The 22,160-nt window shown below is 32.1% G+C and overlaps 3 protein-coding genes across 4 annotated transcripts; 2 read left to right on the top strand and 1 right to left on the bottom strand.

The window, feature by feature from the left end:
* Nucleotides 1-1,535: 1,535 nt before the first annotated feature.
* On the top strand, nt 1,536-4,341 carry LOC132704982 (facilitated trehalose transporter Tret1-like). The gene is made up of 5 exons (XM_060675350.1): nt 1,536-1,605; nt 2,131-2,251; nt 2,633-2,767; nt 2,923-3,213; nt 3,372-4,341. Exons 2-5 carry the CDS (start codon nt 2,149-2,151, stop codon nt 4,286-4,288), a joined length of 1,446 nt encoding a protein of 481 aa, XP_060531333.1. The 5' UTR covers nt 1,536-1,605; nt 2,131-2,148; the 3' UTR covers nt 4,289-4,341.
* A 6,527-nt stretch (nt 4,342-10,868) lies between these two features.
* Nucleotides 10,869-16,321, top strand: LOC132705175 (phospholipid phosphatase homolog 1.2 homolog). 2 transcript variants are annotated; one of them, XM_060675616.1, is made up of 4 exons: nt 10,869-10,912; nt 11,488-11,596; nt 11,896-12,383; nt 15,558-16,321. In XM_060675616.1, exons 1-4 carry the CDS (start codon nt 10,895-10,897, stop codon nt 15,765-15,767), a joined length of 825 nt encoding a protein of 274 aa, XP_060531599.1. In that variant the 5' UTR covers nt 10,869-10,894; the 3' UTR covers nt 15,768-16,321. The 2 variants fall into 2 exon arrangements, with proteins under 2 accessions (XP_060531599.1, XP_060531600.1); XM_060675617.1 differs by having other exon boundaries at nt 10,870-10,975.
* Nucleotides 16,322-19,419: 3,098 nt separating this feature from the next.
* LOC132705259 (rab GDP dissociation inhibitor alpha) lies at nt 19,420-21,894 on the bottom strand. The gene is made up of 5 exons (XM_060675744.1): nt 21,433-21,894; nt 20,784-21,135; nt 20,344-20,474; nt 20,155-20,292; nt 19,420-20,024 (listed from the first exon to the last, which is right to left on the bottom strand). The coding sequence occupies exons 1-5, from the start codon at nt 21,781-21,783 to the stop codon at nt 19,668-19,670; spliced, it is 1,329 nt and encodes a 442-aa protein (XP_060531727.1). The 5' UTR covers nt 21,784-21,894; the 3' UTR covers nt 19,420-19,667.
* Between the last annotated feature and the right edge of the window lie 266 nt (nt 21,895-22,160).

The raw sequence follows: 22,160 nt of genomic DNA, 5'->3' as shown, positions 1-22,160 counted from the left end.
ATGGTTTGTTCTGTTATTTATTTCATTAATTTATAACTAAAATCAAACAACCATAGCGAGAAATAATAAAATAATACTCTATACATATATATAATTTAATTTAAATTTAAAAAAAAACGCAAAAAAACATTAAACAAGAATATGTGTATGAATAATGTATAGGGTGTTCCAAAACCAAAGCAAAAAAACTTAACTCTTTAGGGAGATATCGCGTCACAAATATTACGTATTGCTGTAGACTAATTCTTTCATATATCAATGTAAATTAAACAATAATAACAAACGCCTTAAGAAGTGACAGCAACCCACGAGATTTTTTTATAAGATAAATATTTTTATCTCGGTATGCATTGCTTTAAAGTTTACTTGGAAACTATAAGTAAGTAAAGTATATTATAAAAAAATTGCAGGAAATGAAAATTTTCTAAATAAGACATAAAGTAAAATAATTAATTATTATGTCATTGGTTGTTTTTCCTTAAATTTATTTAAGAGAAATGATGGATTAGTCCAATTCAATCCCCTCCAATCATTTTATAGAAATAAAAAAATATTGAATAGTATTTTTATAACAATAATACTTCCGTAATGCTTTACTGTTCTATCTCTATTGGCTGTAAAAAAAATCGCCATTTCTGTATCGCGATATCTCCCTAATGATTGCCTTTTGACCCAACTTCTTTACAACAAATTAGAAACCTTTATTTTTAACAAAGAATCATCCCCCTTAAGTTTTTCGCATTTGTTTTGAAACCCCTCGTATATACCAACAAAGTCTAGATCTCATACATTATCGAAACTATGTTTTTCTACTCCCGTCTGTAAAATACCTAATTACACACCGATCTAGCTTGTGGGAAGCGTCACTTTACCACGTCAGTTTCGTTTCCCACGGACCTGAGCCACTTCGGGCATTTCCGGGATTTTACCGCACGGGTTTGGGAGCAGTCGGATGTTTTCGGAGATATTTTGCAATTTTAACGTTTGTCAATTCTGGCGGTCATGTCAGTGAATGTATTCGTGTTGTTTTGCCAAAATGTATCAAAAAACTATCGGTCGTAGAAAAAGTATAGTATGCAACAAGTTCGGTAAGTCACTCGTTTATATTATTATATATTATAAGCTCTTTGCATAATATACTATTACATAATCTAAAATAATGCATCGTAAATCGTTTTGACTTTTATTTCTTGTATTTGTGCTTTAAAACTGGAATTAAATATGAAGCTGTTTGCTCTGTCCCTAATCGTAGTAAATCTATATCAAAACAACCCAAAAAATGGGCAAAAATACAATATATTTTGTTTAAAATGTTTTATACTCGCTTCTTCTTAGCCTACAAGAAAATTATTTATTCGCGATAGCCTATGACTACGTTTGGATTGACGATAAAGTATACACACATCTATAGATCCTTACAATTTTGTAGTGGAATCTTAAATGACGTACTGTAAATATTAAATAATTTTGTTTGAATATGATCCTACCGCCATTGTAATATTATCCGCTGTGATAAATATTACAATATAAAAGTGGTTTTTTGTTCACCAAATTAATTAATTCATTCTTGCAGTGTTGGGATATACTTATTGGCATCGGGCAAGTGTAAGTAGCATTTTACGAAAGAATTTATTTGAGGTTACAAACTGGAGTCATTGAATTATTGAAATAAATATAGGCTTTTTTCGGATTATCAGTAATCGGTTTATCAATGTCTTTTCTTAGATTTAGCATTTTCAAATCTTACACATCGGTAAAAGATATAAACATAAATTCATTGTCCCTATAATATTCCCTCGCTTACGTAATCATGTTAGTTATAAATATTTACCATCCCTTAAATGAACTATTACTACAACTAAGGAAGGACCTTGAAGCTAAAGTAGTAGTCAAAAATACAGAAATCGTACGACAGCTATACTGTTGCATATTTTCACTTTAATCCAGAAAGCTAAAAAAGCTGTTAACCAAATTTTAGATGAAAAAATAAAATAAATTTACTAATTTTATAAACTTTTAAGCTTAAAGTCAAGTGGTCGAATGGCATTTCTTATGTTAAAATATTGCGACATTATAATTTTAATAATTAATTGTTCTCGGATAATTCAAAGAGTTTGCTGTTTGTCTTAGATATCAGCTGACTGCAAAATGACTGAAGCCAAGCAACCCGAGAAAGACTTGAAGGCACTCGAGAGCGGTTCCTGTCAAAGGGAAGGAAAAAGTTGGCCACAAATTCTAGCAATAGTAGTTGGTAAGTGTGCGCTAATGCTTGCAATAGAATGCACGATTGCTATAAAACTCAATTTTGTCCAATACCGACGTTTAGTCATACTTGAATATAACTAGAATATTCATAAGATTTATACAGTAACATTTACGTGGAAATTCGTAAATTGCTTAAGTTAAATATTCTTGAAACTTGATTTAATTTTGTTTGACGTTGTCACTAACTATAAAACAAACTAATTTACACGCGTCCGAAAAATTTGAAGGTCAATTAGTTCACCATATGCTCCAAATAGCTCTTTAATCCTCACCATTAACTCTGTCAAAAAAAAATCTTAATCTATCCAAAAGTATGGACAAGTTTGCAAACGCTTTTAAAACAGAATCTTTCTCTTCATTGTTACAGCCAGTATCGGGTCTCTTAGCTATGGGCTGCATTACACATGGAGTTCTCCGTCGACATCTTACATACTCCAAGAGGAAGAATATTTTCATATTACTGCCGAGCAAGCATCCTACTTTACAGTCCTTCCGCCAATAGGTAATAAACATATAAAATGGTATCAATAATCTCTAAACAACACTTATAAAACCCAAAAAGGAAATTAACAGAAATTCAATGAGGGCATACCTACACATCTACTTTCTAAGCTCATAGTTGGTTTGGCATCTGTGATTAATTAATAAAAATTTTAGCTATGATATTGTCCAGCCTGGTCTTCTTCAAACTGACGGACACGATTGGACGAAAAAAGACAATGTTGTTGATAGCCGCACCACAGCTTATCGCTTGGATCATAATCATCTTTGCCAGAACTGTTTGGGCTTTTTATGCCGCCCGAATAATCGTGGGAATTGGAGACGCCGCTTTGTACAGCTCTATTCCCGCATACATAGGAGAAGTCTCGACCCCAAAGATCAGGGGGCTGTGGGGAAACTCCACTGCGTTCTCCATGTATCTGGGAGAATTTCTAATTAATCTTATAGGTAATATTTGTCGACTTATTTTGTGTAGCAGCCTTATTCTTCTTTTAATTTCACGAATCTAACTATTCAGGCTAGTTCTCAATGAAATTCAAAAGTAATTAACAAAATAGTGAAGTGAAGCAAACACTGCAACACTGAATACATTTAATCATTTTTAGGTTGCTTTTTTGATGTGAGAACATCGGCCTTCATATGCATCGGACTGCCGGTGTTATATTTCATCCTTCTAACTCAAATGCCCGATTCGCCATACTATCTGCTGAAAGTGGGCCACGCAGATGACGCCAAAGCAGCACTGAAGTGGTTGAGAAGAAAAGAAGACATCGAAACCGAATTCCATCAAATGAAGGAAGACGTGGACCGGCAACTATCGGAAACTGGAACATGGAAGGACCTCGTCGCAATCAAAAGCAATAGAAGCGCGCTTATAGCGGGTATTTTCCTAAGATTCACGCAACAGCTAGGCGGTATAGGTGTCTTCCTGGCTTACACGCAACCAATTTTCGAAAAGGCGGGAGGAAACATATCCGCCCAGGTATCTTCGACCCTGTTCCTGGGTCTGTTGTGCGTTCTTAATTTCATCGGCGGCATTGTCGTCGAAAAAGTTGGAAGAAAAACTTCGTATTTTTACTCTGCATTGATCTCTGGAATAATCTTGGTCACGTTATCAATATACTTCTTCTTGGATCAATATCAAATATTTGACATGTCTCTGTGGAGCTGGTTCCCTCTCGCCGGGATGATTTTGTATGTCTTTTCCCATTCTTTTGGACTAGGGGTTGTCCCGACCCTCATGTTGGGGGAACTTTTTTCGACCAGTATTAAGGCCAAAGCGCTTTGCGTCATGATACTGTCCTTCGGTGCTAGCGTCTTCCTCACTAATACCATTTTCCATCAGCTTGATGCTCGAGTAGGCCTGTATTGTCCGTTCTTGATATTTTCCGTAAATTGTTTCTGTGCGACTATTCTGACGCCTCGACTTGTACCGGAAACAAAAGGCAAGACGTTGGAGGAGATTCAGCGAAATTTGAGAGACGCAGCAGACAAGAAAAGTAAAGCAGGACAAACTCACTAACATCCGCTACTATTTTTCATTGTGAAAATTATCTATGAAATACTCATATTAAATGTGTGACTGAAACAAATGTTTGTATTTTATATTAAAATGTGTATTAGAGGTATTTTTATAAAAATATTCGTTTTATTCTTCTGTGCCCTAAATAAATTAATAACTTTTAATGGCATTTGAGGTGAAGATGGTTCAAGATATTTGTTTTCGAATTAATAGATGCGCTGGACAAGAAACAAATAAATAATAGAGGATCGAACACAATTGGGCCCTGTTATGCAAAAAGCTACCAATCACATTATATGAAAACATTAGATAAACCGGCAATCTGGTCAATAATTAATGCCTCTTTATTCCGCAAAATCTTGTCTACTCTAGACCTTGAAAATTCCAAAATTAATAAAAGTACATAGTCTACATTTTGGCCTAAAACTTTCAATTCACTTGGTTGACACACTAGACTATAAAATTTGAATTTCGCGATCTGCGTATGACATCCAAGTGGGATGGATCATGTATATTAAAGCACAGTCAAACATACATTTCCTCAGAAGCCAAACACCTTATTCTGTGGAGTAACTAGTGTGGGGGTCAAAAAAGACATATTAAAATGACTCTTTTCCCTATTTATATTTTACAAAATACCCCAAATCTCGAAACAGTTACCCTAGCTTTTCTAATCTCGGGACACAGTTTCTCACCGAACGACTCGGATTTCAGAGATATTGAATGCAAGTTAAAATCACTACAACGTGTTGATACGCCTAATGGACTATATTGAAATTATGAGAAACTGCCTTTAAAAAAAACCATTTATAGTAACAAAAATCAAATCGAATAATTTTATGGCGTTTCAAATATTGGAAACAGACAACAAACCGAAACAGGAGAAAAAGAAACTGGCTACATATTAAATCCATTAAATTACAATAGAATGGCCAGTTTAAAATCTTAGTTAAAGAAAATAATTTAGCAAATGAATACCAGGAAATAAATATAAAAAACCTAAGAGGAAGATCATCCACAACCATTAGTTCACCTTTTATATCTCTAGTGCCCTTGAGGCCAAATGGCAAATCAATTTTAGCAGAGAAACTTAAGAATTTAAAATTATGCATCTTATACCGGCGGATGCTCTGCCTTTTTAAAGCCGCTTAAAATCAGGTAAAAGTAATGTTACAGATGTAGATGGATTCGACGTGGACGAGCTAGATTTCAATGTTGAAGCAGAGTAGATGCCTAAGTTATCGAATTTTATATTTTTCCTTAATTATTCTTTATCATAATAATTCGTTGATACTTCCTATTGTTGTTTTTTATTTAGCAAAATAGTACCAAGCCACCAGATTTTTGGTATTTTTGAAAAAAAAACTTGCTATACTCTAAAGTAAGATGGTACTTGTACTATTGCTACAGTATTTTTGTATTCAGTTTTGTATGCGTTGGCTGCGGATTTTCTTATTTAGAAAAAAAATAATTTACAAATATCTCAATATTATTGATTTGAAGGTTGGACCAGTGGACCAATTATATTTATATTGTGCGCAATTTAAAAATCATCCATTCATATAAAAGCATTAAACTAACACTTCACTAAATTTCATTTATTATTATTATTATTAACATTGGCTCCTTTCAGTTACGGTCTTCTATTTAATCTTTATAATAATGGATTTAATTAGTTACGATGCACAGTAATATAAACATTTTATTCACATTTAACTGTTACTGAAATTGTGTGTTGCCAATTATTCTAAAATTTTACATTCATTTATAATAAAATATTATGTTATGACAGAATATCCGAAAAACTACAAACAAACAAAGAATGTCAAAGTCGTTCATAATTATAAATAACGTTTATCGCAAACATCAGTTAACAACACATTCTCCTACCATTGATATCATCATGGCAAAGGTATCTGATTATTGTCCTTAGAAAAAAATAATCAAACATTCTTTTGTACTCCTCAGAAGGACAAGTCCTTGTTAATAATTTATCGCTTTAGTCTTGCAACAGGTAAACTATAAATTTACTTATTTTCCACCTTCAAAAAGAACGTTGATCTAAACCTGACCTGTCTAGTTAGAATTACTAATACCAGAAATTAGACGTCAATATTGAAACCACGCAATTCTGTGACCCAAAATAAGGATAAAAGTTCATATAAACTAGGGTCCAAAACGTCTTAGTTTTTGACATACTGGGTGTTAAATTTGAACAGGTGATGGCGATTTTTTGTAAATATTTGTATATTTATATAATTTTTTTTGTAAATATTTTCGAAACACAATTTTTAAATAAAATTTGGTACAGTTACTAAACTTCAGGGGTGGGTAACACAGGGGCGGCGGGGGAAAAATTTTCCCCAAATTTTTTGTTTATCGCATTTTCGTAATTTGGACTAGAGAATTTGAAAATCTGAAGTTTTCTACGTAAATATCGCACCTCTCTAGATCACACCATTTTCGAGAAAAATGCTTTTGAAAATTTAATTGCAAATTTTTTTGTTTTATTTTAATGTTTACAATCGAGGTGCAGATAATCATTAGTAGTAAGCTTTGGAAGTTAATGACGCCTTTCATTTGTTTGTGTAAATAAAAATTAAATGTCAATTATTCGACAGCTTTCAATTTTGTTCATTGTTGGTAAAAAATAGTTTTTACTTGGATTGTTCTTATAAACCATTTTGTTAACGAAACACAAATCAAACTATCAACTGTAGAGGTAATGATTCTAATAAAAATTATAAACTTTACATATTAAAGAAGGTGCTCAAAAAGGTTGCCTTGCTCACGAAGGCAAAGCGGCGCTCTACGGCTAATCGCATATGAGTTCGAAATGGTTTTGTCGAATTTGATTTCCTGCCAAACGTATCCTTTCGCGCAACACCTCCTCGCTGTCGACTTCTGCTGTATAATCTCTTATGCGCCCCCAAAAATAGTAATCTAATGGATTCAAATCCGGGGAAAGAGGTGGCCAAGGAATAGGACCACCTCTTCCAATCCATCTACCCCTATCCGCTCGTTTAGCCAGTTTCTAACATTAATATCGTAATGAGATGGTGCTCCGTCTTGCTGAAAATGAAGCTGATTTCGTACATTCAATGGAAGATCGTCTAAAATATTGTCAAGATGAGTTTTTAAAAAGTTAAAGTACTCATTTGTGTTAAGGGTTGCTTGAATTCCAATCGGACCGAAAAATGTGCACATATATAAGCAGAAAATCTATTTTGAAAATTTCCACGTCGCACAACCCGAGGAAATAAATAAAAACTGAAAGTTCAGATTTTCACAAAATAATATATTTTCACATGACAATTGTTTCGACAACACCGTGACACTATACTAATATTTCCGCAGATTCTTTCACATTTTTGTACTTTTAAGCTTTTACCAGGTGCATTTTCCATTAATACCCATAGGGTGAAAACGTACAGTCAACAATTATTATGGGAAATTACAATTCTCTATTAGTTATGTTCAACTCCCTACCTAAATCGCTTTTTAAATTAGATTTCACCGTAAAACTACAATGGATTTTGCAAGTTTTGGATAGATTTGTACATATCCGCAATATAAATATATGTTTTAATGATGATGAGGTAAATTAAAATTTATATCAAAAAAGTTTTAATTTGCATTATATTCGGGCGATTCTCACGCATACCTGATAAACTCGGGATTTTCTAGTACAGTTTGATTCGTCATAGGCATCCTTACAGTTGACTTTTCCACCACACATCACCGGGAACGAATAACAATGAGTCTTAAAGAAACAGCAAAAATAACACTTTTTTTTTTAATTTTTGCGTTTCGAATTTTAAAGTTTATTTATTATTTAAGGTTACATTTACTTTAACAGTTGCATATGTATTCGTTTGGTATTACGAACGAATTTGGAAATATCTTGCCAGAGCTACAGACGCGACGTTAAATTGAGGGTTTAAAAAAGCTTACCTATCATAACTGAAATCGTTTCTCTAAATGCAAATCAGAAACAACCTAAGAAGGCCATGAAGAGGCCATTTTAATAGGGCCCATATAAATCTTATTCTGGTCGTTTTTATGGTGACGTTTATCACCGCGATGGGGTTTACAATTATCCCCAGGATCACGGATGTGATTTCTATTGGAAAATCTGTAAATTGTAAAATTAATTATGTTGTAGCAAATTAAAGTAAGTTAATTTTTTATGCTTATATTAGGGTTAAAATTCCTTCAAAATGAAGGCACAACATTAATTTGACTCGACAGCACACCAAATCAAATTGCAATTAATAAATACAATCTTCGGTTTACGGTTTTGAAATGTTCGTTGCATTTTTCAAATGTTTCAGATTTTTTCAAACAGAAGTCTACTAATTAGTAATTTGAATTACAAACTTGTAATAAATCAAAAACAATGATGATAAAATGAATTATAACAAATATCGCTAGTATAATAGGTGATATTCAATTTTGGAGATGGCCAACATTAATCTCTAAAATTTATCTACGTAGTTGCTGTCTAATTGACGCAAAAAAAGCCAAAAGTCATCCTTAAAAACTTTTTAAAATACAAACATTTCTACTTCAAATGAGTGCAGCATTCTTAAGTTTAAATTGTAATCATTAAATTTTGCTATTTAAAATTGCATTAAGGCAAAAATCGTAATTTATTCTGATAAAAAAATCAATAGTCCAATAAGCAAGTAAAAAGAAGTTTGAAAAATACATTAACTAAGAATGTGGAAACGAATAAATTTTGACGCAATTAGGTGGTACACTGAAGCAGGTAGCTAATACCAACTTAAGAAGGACTATAATGACTGTCAACCATTGGAATGATCCAATAACAATGCTACTGGGAGTGGTCTATTTCTTCTATAAATAAACAATTCTCGTAAGTCAATTACATTCATCCTGAATCATTTGCCGAAGCGAAATGGTTATAGCACGAGTAGAAATTCCCAGTGATGAAGTTCAAAATGTGACTACTTCAGAAAACGCCTTATACGCAGAATAGCGGAATAACCAAGAAGCCCAAGAAATGAACCGAGTTTACATCGCAGCAGCTACTAACGTTTGAAAACTACTTCAATTCGGGATAGAAGAAAGTACAATAAAAATTTGGTTCCAAAATCGACGAATGAAGGAGAAGAGAAAACTGCTGAGAAGCACTTGCAAGTCTGAGATACAAAATCATTCGACGGCTCACATTGAAAATTATTTCTTAAACTTTATCTTTCACCGGATGAAGAAAAAGCTTCAGAAGGCCTATATAACCGTGCACCGTACTACAAATCAGGGACTAAATTTTTTGCAGCACATATATTTCGACCAACCAAAATCTTCCAAGTTTTATGTACGACCTCCGAATTTTTCGTATTCACTGTTGAACAACACGGAGGACAATATTTTATATGAACATTCAGTGCCTCTAATAGAAACAGTTCCCGAACTGATTCCGTCCATAACCCCAAACGAATTTTGTTTTTAAATGGGTTTTCAGAATTGTACTTTTTATAGTTGTATGGACGAAATACAATGTGATGTAATATAAATCGGTTTAAATATTGGCAAAATAAAGAACTTTATTGATTCTAAGTTATTCTAAGTAATAATAACAAAAGCTTTGTTCGGTGCAGGTTCGTTTCCTTTCTAAAGGAAAACAATTGATTAACCAGTTTATTATTTATCAAATATCCATAATATGATACAAAACAATAAACTCAAAATAATGTTTGAAATATTTCCACCCAACAAAAGCAAAATTTAGTTTGGTTCCGATTTTAAAATAGTTCCTGCCAAAAAGTGAGGTTTTATAGTTCATAGCATTACATACATAAATAGCGGCGTCTTTTTAATAAGCATTATATCCGACAAATCGTTACATTCAGCAACCTATGATTTGTTAAAAAAACGACTAAATGTAAATAAATGGCACTCAATGTGTCCATAACTTTTTCGCAATGAGTTTCCAAAGTAACATTATTTACTGATAACAAAAAATAACTTCAATAATATTTACATAACAGCAAACAATATTTTTAGAAATATTAACACAAATAGTCAGAAAAATTGCAACAAAATATATTACGCGCTACAACAGGTCGTTGTAGAAATGGGATCTAATTGACAATTAATGACACAAAATTATTCCCAAATCGTATAATTATCCGGATTCCGACAATAAGAGGGATTAAATTCCAGATATGTTGACCGATACTGGTAATACGAGAATACACAAAAGTAGATACCTACCTACCAAAATTATGGCAAAATCCAAATATGAAATTCAAATCCTCTAATTAGGTAAAAAGTAATAGTGGTTCATAACTCTCAGATTTCGACAATTTAAATTGCAATTCCACGTTGGTATTTCTATAACCACAGTTTTCGGTGTCGCTCTTGTTTTGAATTATTTAAAAAAAAAGATGAACCGTCGTATACTTCATCACTTTTAATTATTTACCTAATTATAGTTATATAACTATGCATTTTTAAGGAATTCATTATAGCTTATGACCTCGGTAATACTAAGGTGGTATCTAAATTAGAGCAAAATATTCCTAGACCTTTATTTAATTGTTGCGTTAAACGTTGAAAACACTAGTAGAAAAAGCAATAATGACCGATGATGAGCATGTAAGTCTACCCAAAACTGTGTGTTAGAACGCAACGTTTTTGAGAGACATGGCGAAAACAGAGGTATTTTAAAATTCACATTTATTTCTGAATAAGTGCCTGAAACAGAGTGTGCCAAGCGATAGCTTATACAGATGAAAATTTGAAAAAATACTTTGCTGGCTTGTGAAAAGTGTTAATTTCAATGTCAGGTTCGCTGCCCACGGTTGCGAGTCATTTAGGTACTTCCGGTACTTTACTCACCCGTTTGAGAGCAATCAGGTGTTTCCGTCACGAAAGGTGTTTTGTTTTGTGTAGAAAAATTATAGTATGCAATACGTTAATAAACTTCTCCTCGTTCTCACTCGTTCATTAAGCACTCGCACCAGTGGTGCCAAGTTTTAGTCGTGACTAAAATGGAGTTTATCATACTTGTTGTATAATATATTATTTATTTAAACACCTACTACTACCAGGTATTTTTAATTCTTTCATTTATTTATAATTCATCTTCCCGCTTTAGGTAATTCATGAACATCTGGTCCAACCAATTTTAGGTATAGGTCTTGCTAATATATGTATAACCTCCGTTTAAGGCTCTAGACTATTCGCTCGAAATTCTAACAGAAACGCCACTTCATATCAAAAATAATCATCGCAAAGCCCACATACGCTGGATTTTAAACGTTGTTTTTATATATCTAGGTAAGTATTACGCAGATTTATTTGATCTGTTCACTAACGATAGATATAATACTTACGTTAAATAAAAAAATGAATGACAATTAGTTGAGACTTCATGTTTTTGGGTCAAATTTGTGCTTGTATTTGAAAAGTTTCAATTTCAAAAGGATTTCGAACTTTTTTTTTTTAGTTTTTAACGTAAGTTTTAGGACGCGTAAGTTGATAACACATTGTTGTATGAAATTATTATTTATAAAAAAACGACCATTCGAATTCATATCCATACTTAAATTTTGATGAGAAAACATTTCTTTTTCCAGTATTGATAGTATTGACTTGCCTGTACTACTACGCAATAGGATACTCCGAAATCAAAATTGGTTTTTATTGCAAGGACTCTTCACTATCCCATGTGTCAAGAGGAAATACTATAACAACCTTACAAACTATGATCTATAATTTCATGGTAATACCATGCCTGACTGTACTCGTAGTAGAATGCTTTAAAAAGGCAAACTGGAAAGACAAGATCTTAAATTCCGCATATCTACTTGCCGTTTTCGAACTAGGAGCTTTGGTGGCTTTTGTGACAACCAGGTTTATCAAAACTATTTACAGCGAATATCGGCCTACGTTTTTCGATGTTTGCAGACCTGATACAAATCAAAATTGTACAGAGGGAACTTATGTAGAGTCCTTTGTATGCCTCAATGCCCATAAAATGACTAGCAATGTTAAATTTGAAATTTCGAGGAGTTTTCCATCTACGCACACGGGATTGACATTATTTGTTGTAATTTTCTGTGGGGTGAGTGCTACTATTAGGCATCCGTTATAATTACAACACCATATATATATATATATATATATATATATATATATATATATATATATATATATATATATATATATATATATATATATATATATATATATATATATATATATATATATATATATATATATATATATATATATATATATATATATATATATATATATATATATATATATATATATATATATATATATATATATACAGGGTTTTTCACTTAAAACTCCGCACGCCAATAAGTCCAAAACGAAAAGAAATATTTAATTTATGTAAAAAGTAGTCAAAGTGTGGGGTCAAGTAGATATTTCCTAAAGTTTAAAAAATTCGACGCCTGCAAAGAGCTGGGCGTCGCGACGCGTCGAAAAATTATTCGATTGCAGAGACTTTGGAAATACGTGCATACAAAAGTACATATTATTTAAAAACTTTTTTGTTATTTACTCAAACTTATTTACTTTACCCGTTTCTAAGTTATACCGATTTAAAGTAAACATTTCGTGATTAATAAAAAATGTGATTAACGCTTATTTTTACAAGTATGCCATGAATGTTAGTTACTATGGCAACCATTGTTATCGCAGTTGTTTTAAGTGCAATTACAAACGTAAATTGTTATTGCTGTATCAAAAAATTGTCACATTTTGTCACAAGAAATATCCAAATTTGTTCGGTTTAAAAAAAACTAAGAATTATTATGTGAAAATGGTGCAATTTAGCAATGAGGAAAAAGTAGACATGTTACTGGTGTTTGGAGAATGCAGATGCAATTGTAGAGAAGCAAAAAGAGTTTACACACGGCGTTATCCGCATGCAAAAACCTTTTCAAGTTTATGTAAAAACTTAAGAGAATATGGCAGCTTCATAAAACCTAAAAGAGATAGGAACAGGACGGCCACAAATGATGAAAATACTGCTGCTGTAATTCAGCAGGTTGATAATAACCCCAAGATATCCCTATCAGAGATAAAAGAAAATACCGGTGTTAATATAATTTCTTCGTGGAGAATTCTACATAGAAACTCTTTTCACCCGTACAAAAGTAAACTAGTTCATAAACTAGAACCAGCCGATTATGCTAGAAGAATGTATTTCTTAGCGACATTGTCCGATTTGTATAGCCAAGATGCAAATTTTCTCTCGAAAATTTTATGGAGCGACGAAACTCGATTTCAAAATAATGGAATCGTTAATAGACACAACTGTCGTTTTTGGTCCGAAAACCATCCTCGTTGGATTACAGAAAGAGGTAACCAACGAATTTTTAGTATCAATGTTTGGTGCGGTATATTAAATGGATTCCTTATTGGACCTTACTTTTACGAAGGAACTTTAAATGCAGATCGCTATTTAAGATTTCTTCAAACTACACTTCCGGAACTATTAGAAAAAGTGCCTCTTGACACTAGAATGAATATGTGGCTACAGCAGGATGGAGCGCCTGCACATAATGCCCAAATAGTAACGAGATATTTGAACCGAGAATATCCCAATAGATGGTTTGGTACTAATGGACCGGTAAGGTGGCCGGCGGGGTCCCCGGACATTACACCACCAGATTATTTTCTTTGGGGCTACCTAAAAAACGTTATATATGAAGAACCTATCGAAGATATGGCTGATCTCATTAACAAAATTAGTGCAGCGTGTGCCGCTATCACAAGAAGGACTCTCCTACAAGTGACCCAAGCCCATCTGTTAAGAGTTTTTGATAGTTGTGTTCGAGCAGATGGACATAATTTTGAACAAAATTTTTGAAATGTCTTATTATGTAGTTAATTGCAATAATAATTTTGGTTATTAACTTGTAGGTATTTTACTGTTTTTTCATTTATTTATCATGTTATCAGAACTAAATCGATAAAAAATAATAAATAAAATCATACTAAAATAGTTGAAATCTATTGTTTGTAATTGCACTTAAAACAACTGCGATAACAATGGTTGCCATAGTAACTAACATTCATGGCATACTTGTAAAAATAAGCGTTAATCACATTTTTTATTAATCAAGAAATGTTTACTTTAAATCGGTATAACTTAAAAACGGGTAAAGTAAATAAGTTTGAGTAAATAACAAAAAAGTTTTTAAATAATATGTACTTTTGTATGCGCGTATTTCCAAAGTCTCTGCAATCGAATAATTTTTCGACGCGTCGCGACGCCCAGCTCTTTGCAGGCGTCGAATTTTTTAAACTTTAGGAAATATCTACTTGACCCCACACTTTGACTACTTTTTAAATAAATTAAATATTTCTTTTCGTTTTGGAGTTATTGGCGTGCGGAGTTTTAAGTGAAAAACCCTGTATATATATATATATATATATATATATATATATATATATATATATATATATATATATATATATATATATATATATATATATATATATATATATATATATATATATATATATATATATATATATATATATATATATATATAAATTTCACTTTAAATCATTAAAAGCGACATTATAAAAACATTTTTATTTAAATTTAAGTTTAATTTAAGTTAAAAATTCAAGTTATCCCTTTCATAAATGTCTTATTTTCTATTGATATATACAAGAAAACAAAACAATTATTAATTGAAACAATTAAATGACATGCAATTAAATCATATACATTACACAAATAATAAGCCTATATCGGATATCTCCTCCCCTATTCCTTATTACGGATTAATATCTAGAAGCCATATTTTGAACATTTAGTTTGTGCTAAATCGATATTAGTCCATATTTCCCTGATTAATGTTGATCTATCTAACCTCTTAATCCCATAAATATTCTATTTGATTAAGGTCTGGACTGCGTGGAGGCCAGTCCAAGGTCTAATTTTATAACAGACGGAAAGAACTGAATAGAAAAACAAGGTGCTGAGAAAAGATGAGACAATCACCTAATATTGTTGAAATTTGAATTCCTGCAGGATGTGACTCACATTGAGTATAAACTTAGGTTTTCTTTACACACCCTCTGTATGCCTAAAACTAAAATTTATATGAAAATGTTTTTCGTGACATCGTTTCTGAAGATTTAAGCTACAATAAAAAAAATATATAACCAAATGGAATCAGCAATTCACGAGAAAGCTCAATTCAGTCGTGCGTTAATTTTGATGTAAAGTTTAATTTGTTGGTTTTAGTACATCCTTCAGACAAGAATACCAAACCAAACGAAGGGACTGACTTTAAAACATACACTCTGCTTTCTCCTGATGTTATGGGGCATTTTTAGTGGATTTACCAGAATAAGCGACAGAGAACATCACTGGTGGGATGTATTCGGGGGAGCAATTGTTGGTATCACAGCCGCCATTTATGTTATACGAACAGCACCTTATTTAACCATTTGAAACCTTTTAAACTGTAAATCATTGAAGTGCAACGTGCCAACAATTGAAAATAAAAGCTCTTACATATAAATCAGCTGAAATTGAAACTTGCAACCGAAAGGGTTGAATCTGAATATTAATTCTGAGTTATACCTCAATAACTTAGTTCACCAAGAGCTTGACTTTTCAGCAGAGGAGAGCAATAAAACTTATACAGGCTTAAATTTCTTACTTTTATTACGGCTTACTTTTAAACTTTTAAATCTTCGAAGGTGAACTAAGAAATATTTTAGAAAAACCGAACTCTTTGATTTTAGCATATCCTTCCTTGCACAGTTTGAACCAATATTACAAAAAAGTTATAAAATGAGTTTCTTTGGAGTTCACTTGCTTTGTCTACCAGCCATATCAAACTGCAATCAACACTGAAATATGGAATATGAAAATCCTGTACACAAAACAAGCGAATTCCAAAGAAATTCGAACTACGTTAGAAAAGAAAAACTAGAATCAACACATAACACTTGTTAGTCCACCATTATGAGTTTTATTAGCTTCGGAACATTATACACCCAACTTTTACCCCCATTTGAAAAAGTCGTCACCTTGTACCACCCAGCCATGTCGCTAAATGGCGCCAAGGTGCTTCGGAAATGACTTCATGGAAATCCAAAATTATTTGACAACAAAATAATTAGAGCCATTTTTGAAAAACACCCTATAACTCTGGAACGGGAATACTGATATCCATGTGTGCGGTTTTTACAATTAGGTTTTTTATTTAAATCACGGTCTTTCTTTAAAAGTGTCCATCAATTTGGCCTATCCTGCGCAAAGAGGAGCAAAACCAAAAACTATTCTAGGGAAAGTAAAAACAAGAGAAAAATGATATCGAAAGTTGCTTAAATGAGATTAAGCCAAATTTAGATATTTTTCCAAATTTAGAAGCGAAATAACTAATCAAAATTTAATTCAGAGAACATATTGAGATTAAGTACTTATGACCCAATGTTTTGCAAATTTGTGAAGGCCTAAATAATATTCAGCTAAAAAATTAAAAACAAATGTTTAAAAATGATATGGGTTTCAGATGAATGAAATTAATTTCTACAATCGTATATATCTACAGCATTACAAAAATTCTCGATTACGAGATACCTAAATGAAATTACTATATATAAAAATTCTTAGAATAACTATAAAAACGAAAAGAATTTTAAACTTTACGGTTTAAAATCAAACTCTGAACGGTTGGTTGACTATACTACGAAGAGAACTATATTTTACTAATAAATAACGAAATGAAAAAAAAACTTGAACCTTCAAAATAGTGAAAGAGACATTCAAATCTTGTATATCGAAAACCCCTAAATATTAATTTACTTGGAAAAATCATTGGATAAGACAAATATAAATAATAAATGAAAATAAAAATCAATATTTAAGAAAAACAATATAATTAGTTTTCAAATAAGTGGAAAACAGACTGTGGATCTGTCTGGGCTGTGAAATTGCTTTTTGTGAAAGGCTTTAATTTCTATAATATTGTACTTCGGGTATGCAACCAATTATGCGCCAGTGTATTTCCTTGGTAAGGATTATTAATAAATATAATACCGACATCAGGTTATAGTCAAAGTCAATAACGGGAATTGAAATGTCATAAATTTTATAATCATGGGTTAAAATTATTATTGACATAAAAAAAATCAAATCTACTATAGGAAAAGAAATCTTTTGAAATATGTCTTTAAAATTCACTTAATAACAACGCAGTAATAATTGTTCTAAAGTAAATATTCTTCGTTTTTTATTGAATCTTATGCACGTTTTGATTAGATTCCTGTATCACTTGGTCACACCGGTTAGCGGTATACTATTATACCCCATTATATTATCTATTATTATAAGGCTTGCCCACAATGGTATATTGTAGCAAGTTACATAAATTCAGAGTAGCCTATAAAGTGCATCACGAGACTTGTAGCTGTGAACATTGACTTCAGACTTACTAAACTGATAAAAAAGTAAAATCGGTGTTTTTTTTGGGATTTGTGGTCCATCCAACCCCGGTACCAAAAGCTATAGAGAATTGAAATCATCACAGTTTTTAAATCCATTTTATTACTTTACAATAAATAAACCCCTTGATATAATGAATTCCCACAGTAACAAAAGTATGCAAGCATAATATTTTTTTAAACTAAGTAACACAAGTTCAGCACTACCTACATAGACATATGAAACTTAAGGAATGTCATCAACCAACTTGGCCAAACATAACTGACCGCCCACTTTGAATCATTAATTCTCCTATCCAGGGCGCAATGAATTGGTTAAGTGAATCAAGTTCTTTCGAATCTATGCGTAAAACAAAATGCTTAAATTTGTTGAAAAATTTCTTGAATTTCATTCTTTTAAAACTTGTCTATGGCCATAGTAATAGTCATCAGCCCACTTCTTGAACCAAGCATATTTTAATACTAAAATTTACATTAGGCACCTAAAAAAAATAAAATTATTTTTCCTTCGCATTATTTTGAAGTGGTTGAATCAGACATCAATTAAATTTGTTTTCTTTTGCACTATCTTAAGTTAAAATGTTCTATCTTAAAATTAGTTATTCTAATCCACACTTTAATCCGATCATGAATGGAGGACAATAAGATAGGCAAACGCAACTTTATCTGAACCAAAAGAAAAATGTTTTGTTGCCCAATGCAACCACATCCAACTAAACAATTTAATAGAAAACCTACTACACCATATTTTGACTAATTGCCAATTTTAACAACAAAAGCACCTACATTTGAGCGATTTAACTAAAGACTTTGCTTATGTTTTATATTATTCATATTTAGCAAATGTACATCAATAGAATACAAAAAAAGTTAGAATTCCTTTTTTTTCAAGAATAGCCTCTTTCTCACCCACACATTTTTCATTTATACATTAGGCCAATTTTAAAACGACCTGGATAAAAAGGAAATAATCGATTGAAACTTTGATAACAACTCACTTTGACAGAATCCTCGGAAACTAAAAAAAAAATCTTTTTATCTATGCATAGGCCACAGGGCTGGAGTAAAAACACAATTGAACAGGATTTTTTTCAGATAGGTTACGCCCCTCAAAATTAATTAAAATGGGGATGTGACAAAATCTCCAATCTGTAGTTTGAAAATTTGTAACTATAATTTTAGAGGCTTTGAAGTAAATTTAAATTTATTAATCTTGTAATAATTCAATTTAACTGAATATGATAATTGAAGAAATTTGCCAAATGTTAAATTTATACAGAGAGACTGTGTATAACACATTGAGTATTTCCAAGTAGTAAATATGACAGATGTTACCTGTGTGTATAATTTTCTAGAAGATACGGCACAGTAGGCTTCCTAACAGTAATTTTGACACAACTACTTAGTTTTTACAGTTGGCTATAAAGAAAGAAAATAGCGTTCATGTGTGTTCATTGGCAGAAAGTTGACAGCCAGCACACAATGTTCTTTTTAATAAAAAAAAAAGTGTGCCGCCATGTAAAACATGTTAAGAATGTAAGTAAAAATGCTGGAAAAAGTAGCTGGAATCTGATAAAATTTTTTCATTGCACATTTGCAAGTAAAGAACAAATTTTGAAATTCATTAACTATTAAAACCAACACAAAAAAAATAGGTTAAAAATTGGTGGCAATCTTTATTTGAGTATATAGTATAGTATTGTTTGATTTTGTCTTAAGGGAAAGAGTTATGTGCAATTAATGATCTGTATCACACAAGTTTTGTAAAATGAGATGCTGAGAGTTTTCATAAACTTAGAAATCCAAGCATAGTCCTAATATGGGAGTACAAACAAACCGCCTCTTACAAAACTTAACAAAAACTGCACATTGATTCGTAACCTAGCAGTATGCAACAAGCTTATTGTTCTTCATCTCCTAGCTCATGTTTAATTTTAGAAAAATCAAACTCTTCCCCTGTGCCGCGTTTGAATATGTCAAGAACATCCAGACATGTTGTTTCGAAATGCGTTGTTGCATCATACGATTCGGAAATAAAAATTTGGGATTGGAGTCCGTCATCTGTCGGTATGTAGTAGTCTGATACAGACACAAACTTTTGACGTATAGTGCCCAAAAGATCCAGACCAGGCCTAATTTCAGCTTCCGGATTGTCAGTTTCGACAGTTGTCGATACCATTGCTATGAACCAACCTTTGGCGGCCACTTGATGGGTGTAACTCACTAGAGATACATATATGTCAGAATGACGATCAACCTGTAAATAGATAATTGTATCAAATGGAAGATACGAGACTTTTTAAACATTGGTCCCATTAAATTTTATTAATGACTGAGTTTAGATTTTTTTAAGAGATCAATCAAGAGGCAGCTAATGACAAACTTACTTGTTTCTGCGGAATGATGATCTGAGTAGATAAAGCATCTTTTGTATTAGCTATTGGATGATCTATCAAACAGATGCAGCGGATAACTTTACCAGCTTTACGGACCCGATCTGGTACGTAAGTGGGATCACAATAAACCTAAAATTCTATTTATGTCAAAAACTCTTTCACTAGGACAAATTGACAAACCTGCTTGCATTTGGCAATTTCATTACCAGAACGTACTCCCACTACTTTCCCTCCTTCACCCAGAACAATTTCATCTATTGGTTTATCAAGCATATAAGTGCCCCCATAGATAGCGGAGAGCCGAGCAAATCCTAGAAAGATTTTAATTTTTCATGTAGAATTAAATCCAAGTTAAGTTGTCCCAGATTCAAAATCCGATGAGGTTTAAAAGTTATCCAAATTTAAATTCATTGAATGTATAAGTGTCTACAACTTTATAATTTGGAAATTGTAAAATCGCTTAATGTATTCGAATAGTGATTAAGAGTGGGAAAAATGTGACGAAAATAATATTATACATTATATATATTATAGTAAACAAAAGTGAAAAACACTAAAAAGATATAAAGAAAAGTGAACAGCTTTCATATAGGTGAAACATGAATAAAATTAGAAGTTACCTTGAGGCAATTCACCCAGTCCATACATTGGGTATAAATATGGGGATTTTCCATATTTTGCCAAGGAATCAGAATACAGCTTGATCCTTTTAATAGTTTCAATAGCTGGCTTATTTAAATAGTCGTCATCCCTGTATAAAGCTAAAGCGTGACCTGTGAAATCTTGGGTATTTTTATCCAACCCAAATTTATCATATAATCCTTGCATCTTGGTTCTTGGATCAAAATCCTTCCATGTTTTGGGCTCATCTTCAACAAAATCTTGCACATAAATCAAAAAATTGCGGAAACGACGTTTCTCAAACATTCCCATTAAATCAGATGCCAGAGCTTCTTTTTGATCCACAGGTACCTACATTAAATACAATTGTAACTCATTTGGCATTATTTATTTTTCAATTGTTTTATGGTTTCACATTGTTCAAAAATATTTGATAAGCAATCTGGAGCAAAGGAACAAATTGAAATTAGTCATCTAATAAATAACTTTTGCATTCTACAAAAAATTAAATAACAATAAGAATAATTTTTGTTACTCTGTTTTAGGAATGCTCAATTGAAAAATCTATATAAACATAGATACCACCTTAACTTTGCAAATTTGCATGTAACAGTAAATTGTAATTCAATTTATCCTCAATTTAAATACCTTGGATATTTTCCCTCCCTTGTAAACGTAGCTTCCTTCTACAGACTTAAATTCCAAGTATCTGGTAACACCAGTGTGGATTAATAATTTGACTAGCAATCCATTAGCCATCAAAAATTTGGGAATAAGATCTACATTCCAATCTCTGCCCCTTCCGTAACTTTCATCCGGTGCCGGAGCCCCAAATTTGGCGAAGAGTTCCTCCAACGGGCAAATTGAGGCGGATTCTCCTCCATAGTATTTGTTGCGATCAACATGAAGTACTTTTTTACCAGACACGGATAACATACCGCTAAGAATACATTCCTTCAATCCGGTTCCCAAAACAATAGCATCGTATTCTTCATCCATGGCGAATATATAAATTTCGGTTTTAAGTCAGCTTCTGTTAATTGACACGGAAAAAACCGGAGAGAAATCGTTTATCGAAATGATACGTCACTCTTCGGCAATCCAAGTTGGCAACATAACGGGACCAGACGTTACCAACCGAAGCTTCAAACATCGATATTCACTTGAGTGGAACAAATTTATTTCCTTTCTAAAATTTTTGAGTGAATAATAAAAATGTAGAAAACTAACTAGTTTTTAATAAATACAACTTCCCCAATTTCAATTACACTAACATTTAATATACAACATGTGCACAAATATTGTCATCGCACATTGCTTTAAGAGGTATCTCTTCATTTTGTATCCATTTATTATTGTAGCATTGATTATACCTA

The sequence above is a fragment of the Cylas formicarius genome, unplaced genomic scaffold, assembly GCF_029955315.1.
Source record: "Cylas formicarius isolate icCylForm1 unplaced genomic scaffold, icCylForm1.1 PGA_scaffold_7__23_contigs__length_41026272, whole genome shotgun sequence".
NCBI classification, from domain to species: Eukaryota; Metazoa; Arthropoda; class Insecta; order Coleoptera; family Brentidae; genus Cylas; species Cylas formicarius.
Note: the sequence above shows the minus strand (reverse complement) of the source record. Positions and strands in the feature narration are given on the sequence as shown.

What these genes read in the sequence shown, in the direction of transcription:
- LOC132704982 (XM_060675350.1), top strand. Translation starts at nt 2,149, where the DNA reads ATGACTGAAGCCAAGCAACCCGAGAAAGACTTGAAGGCACTCGAGAGC. An exon ending in AATTCTAGCAATAGTAGTTG is followed by an intron (nt 2,252 to 2,632) that starts GTAAGTGTGCGC and finishes TCATTGTTACAG; the next exon opens with CCAGTATCGGGTCTCTTAGC. An exon ending in ATTTCTAATTAATCTTATAG is followed by an intron (nt 3,214 to 3,371) that starts GTAATATTTGTC and finishes AATCATTTTTAG; the next exon opens with GTTGCTTTTTTGATGTGAGA.
- LOC132705175 (XM_060675616.1), top strand. An exon ending in CGTTGTTTTTATATATCTAG is followed by an intron (nt 11,597 to 11,895) that starts GTAAGTATTACG and finishes TTCTTTTTCCAG; the next exon opens with TATTGATAGTATTGACTTGC. An exon ending in TTGTTGTAATTTTCTGTGGG is followed by an intron (nt 12,384 to 15,557) that starts GTGAGTGCTACT and finishes TGTTGGTTTTAG; the next exon opens with TACATCCTTCAGACAAGAAT.
- LOC132705259 (XM_060675744.1), bottom strand. Translation starts at nt 21,783, where the DNA reads ATGGATGAAGAATACGATGCTATTGTTTTGGGAACCGGATTGAAGGAA. An exon ending in AAATTGCCAAATGCAAGCAG is followed by an intron (nt 20,293 to 20,343) that starts GTTTGTCAATTT and finishes ATAGAATTTTAG; the next exon opens with GTTTATTGTGATCCCACTTA. An exon ending in TCATCATTCCGCAGAAACAA is followed by an intron (nt 20,025 to 20,154) that starts GTAAGTTTGTCA and finishes ATCTATTTACAG; the next exon opens with GTTGATCGTCATTCTGACAT.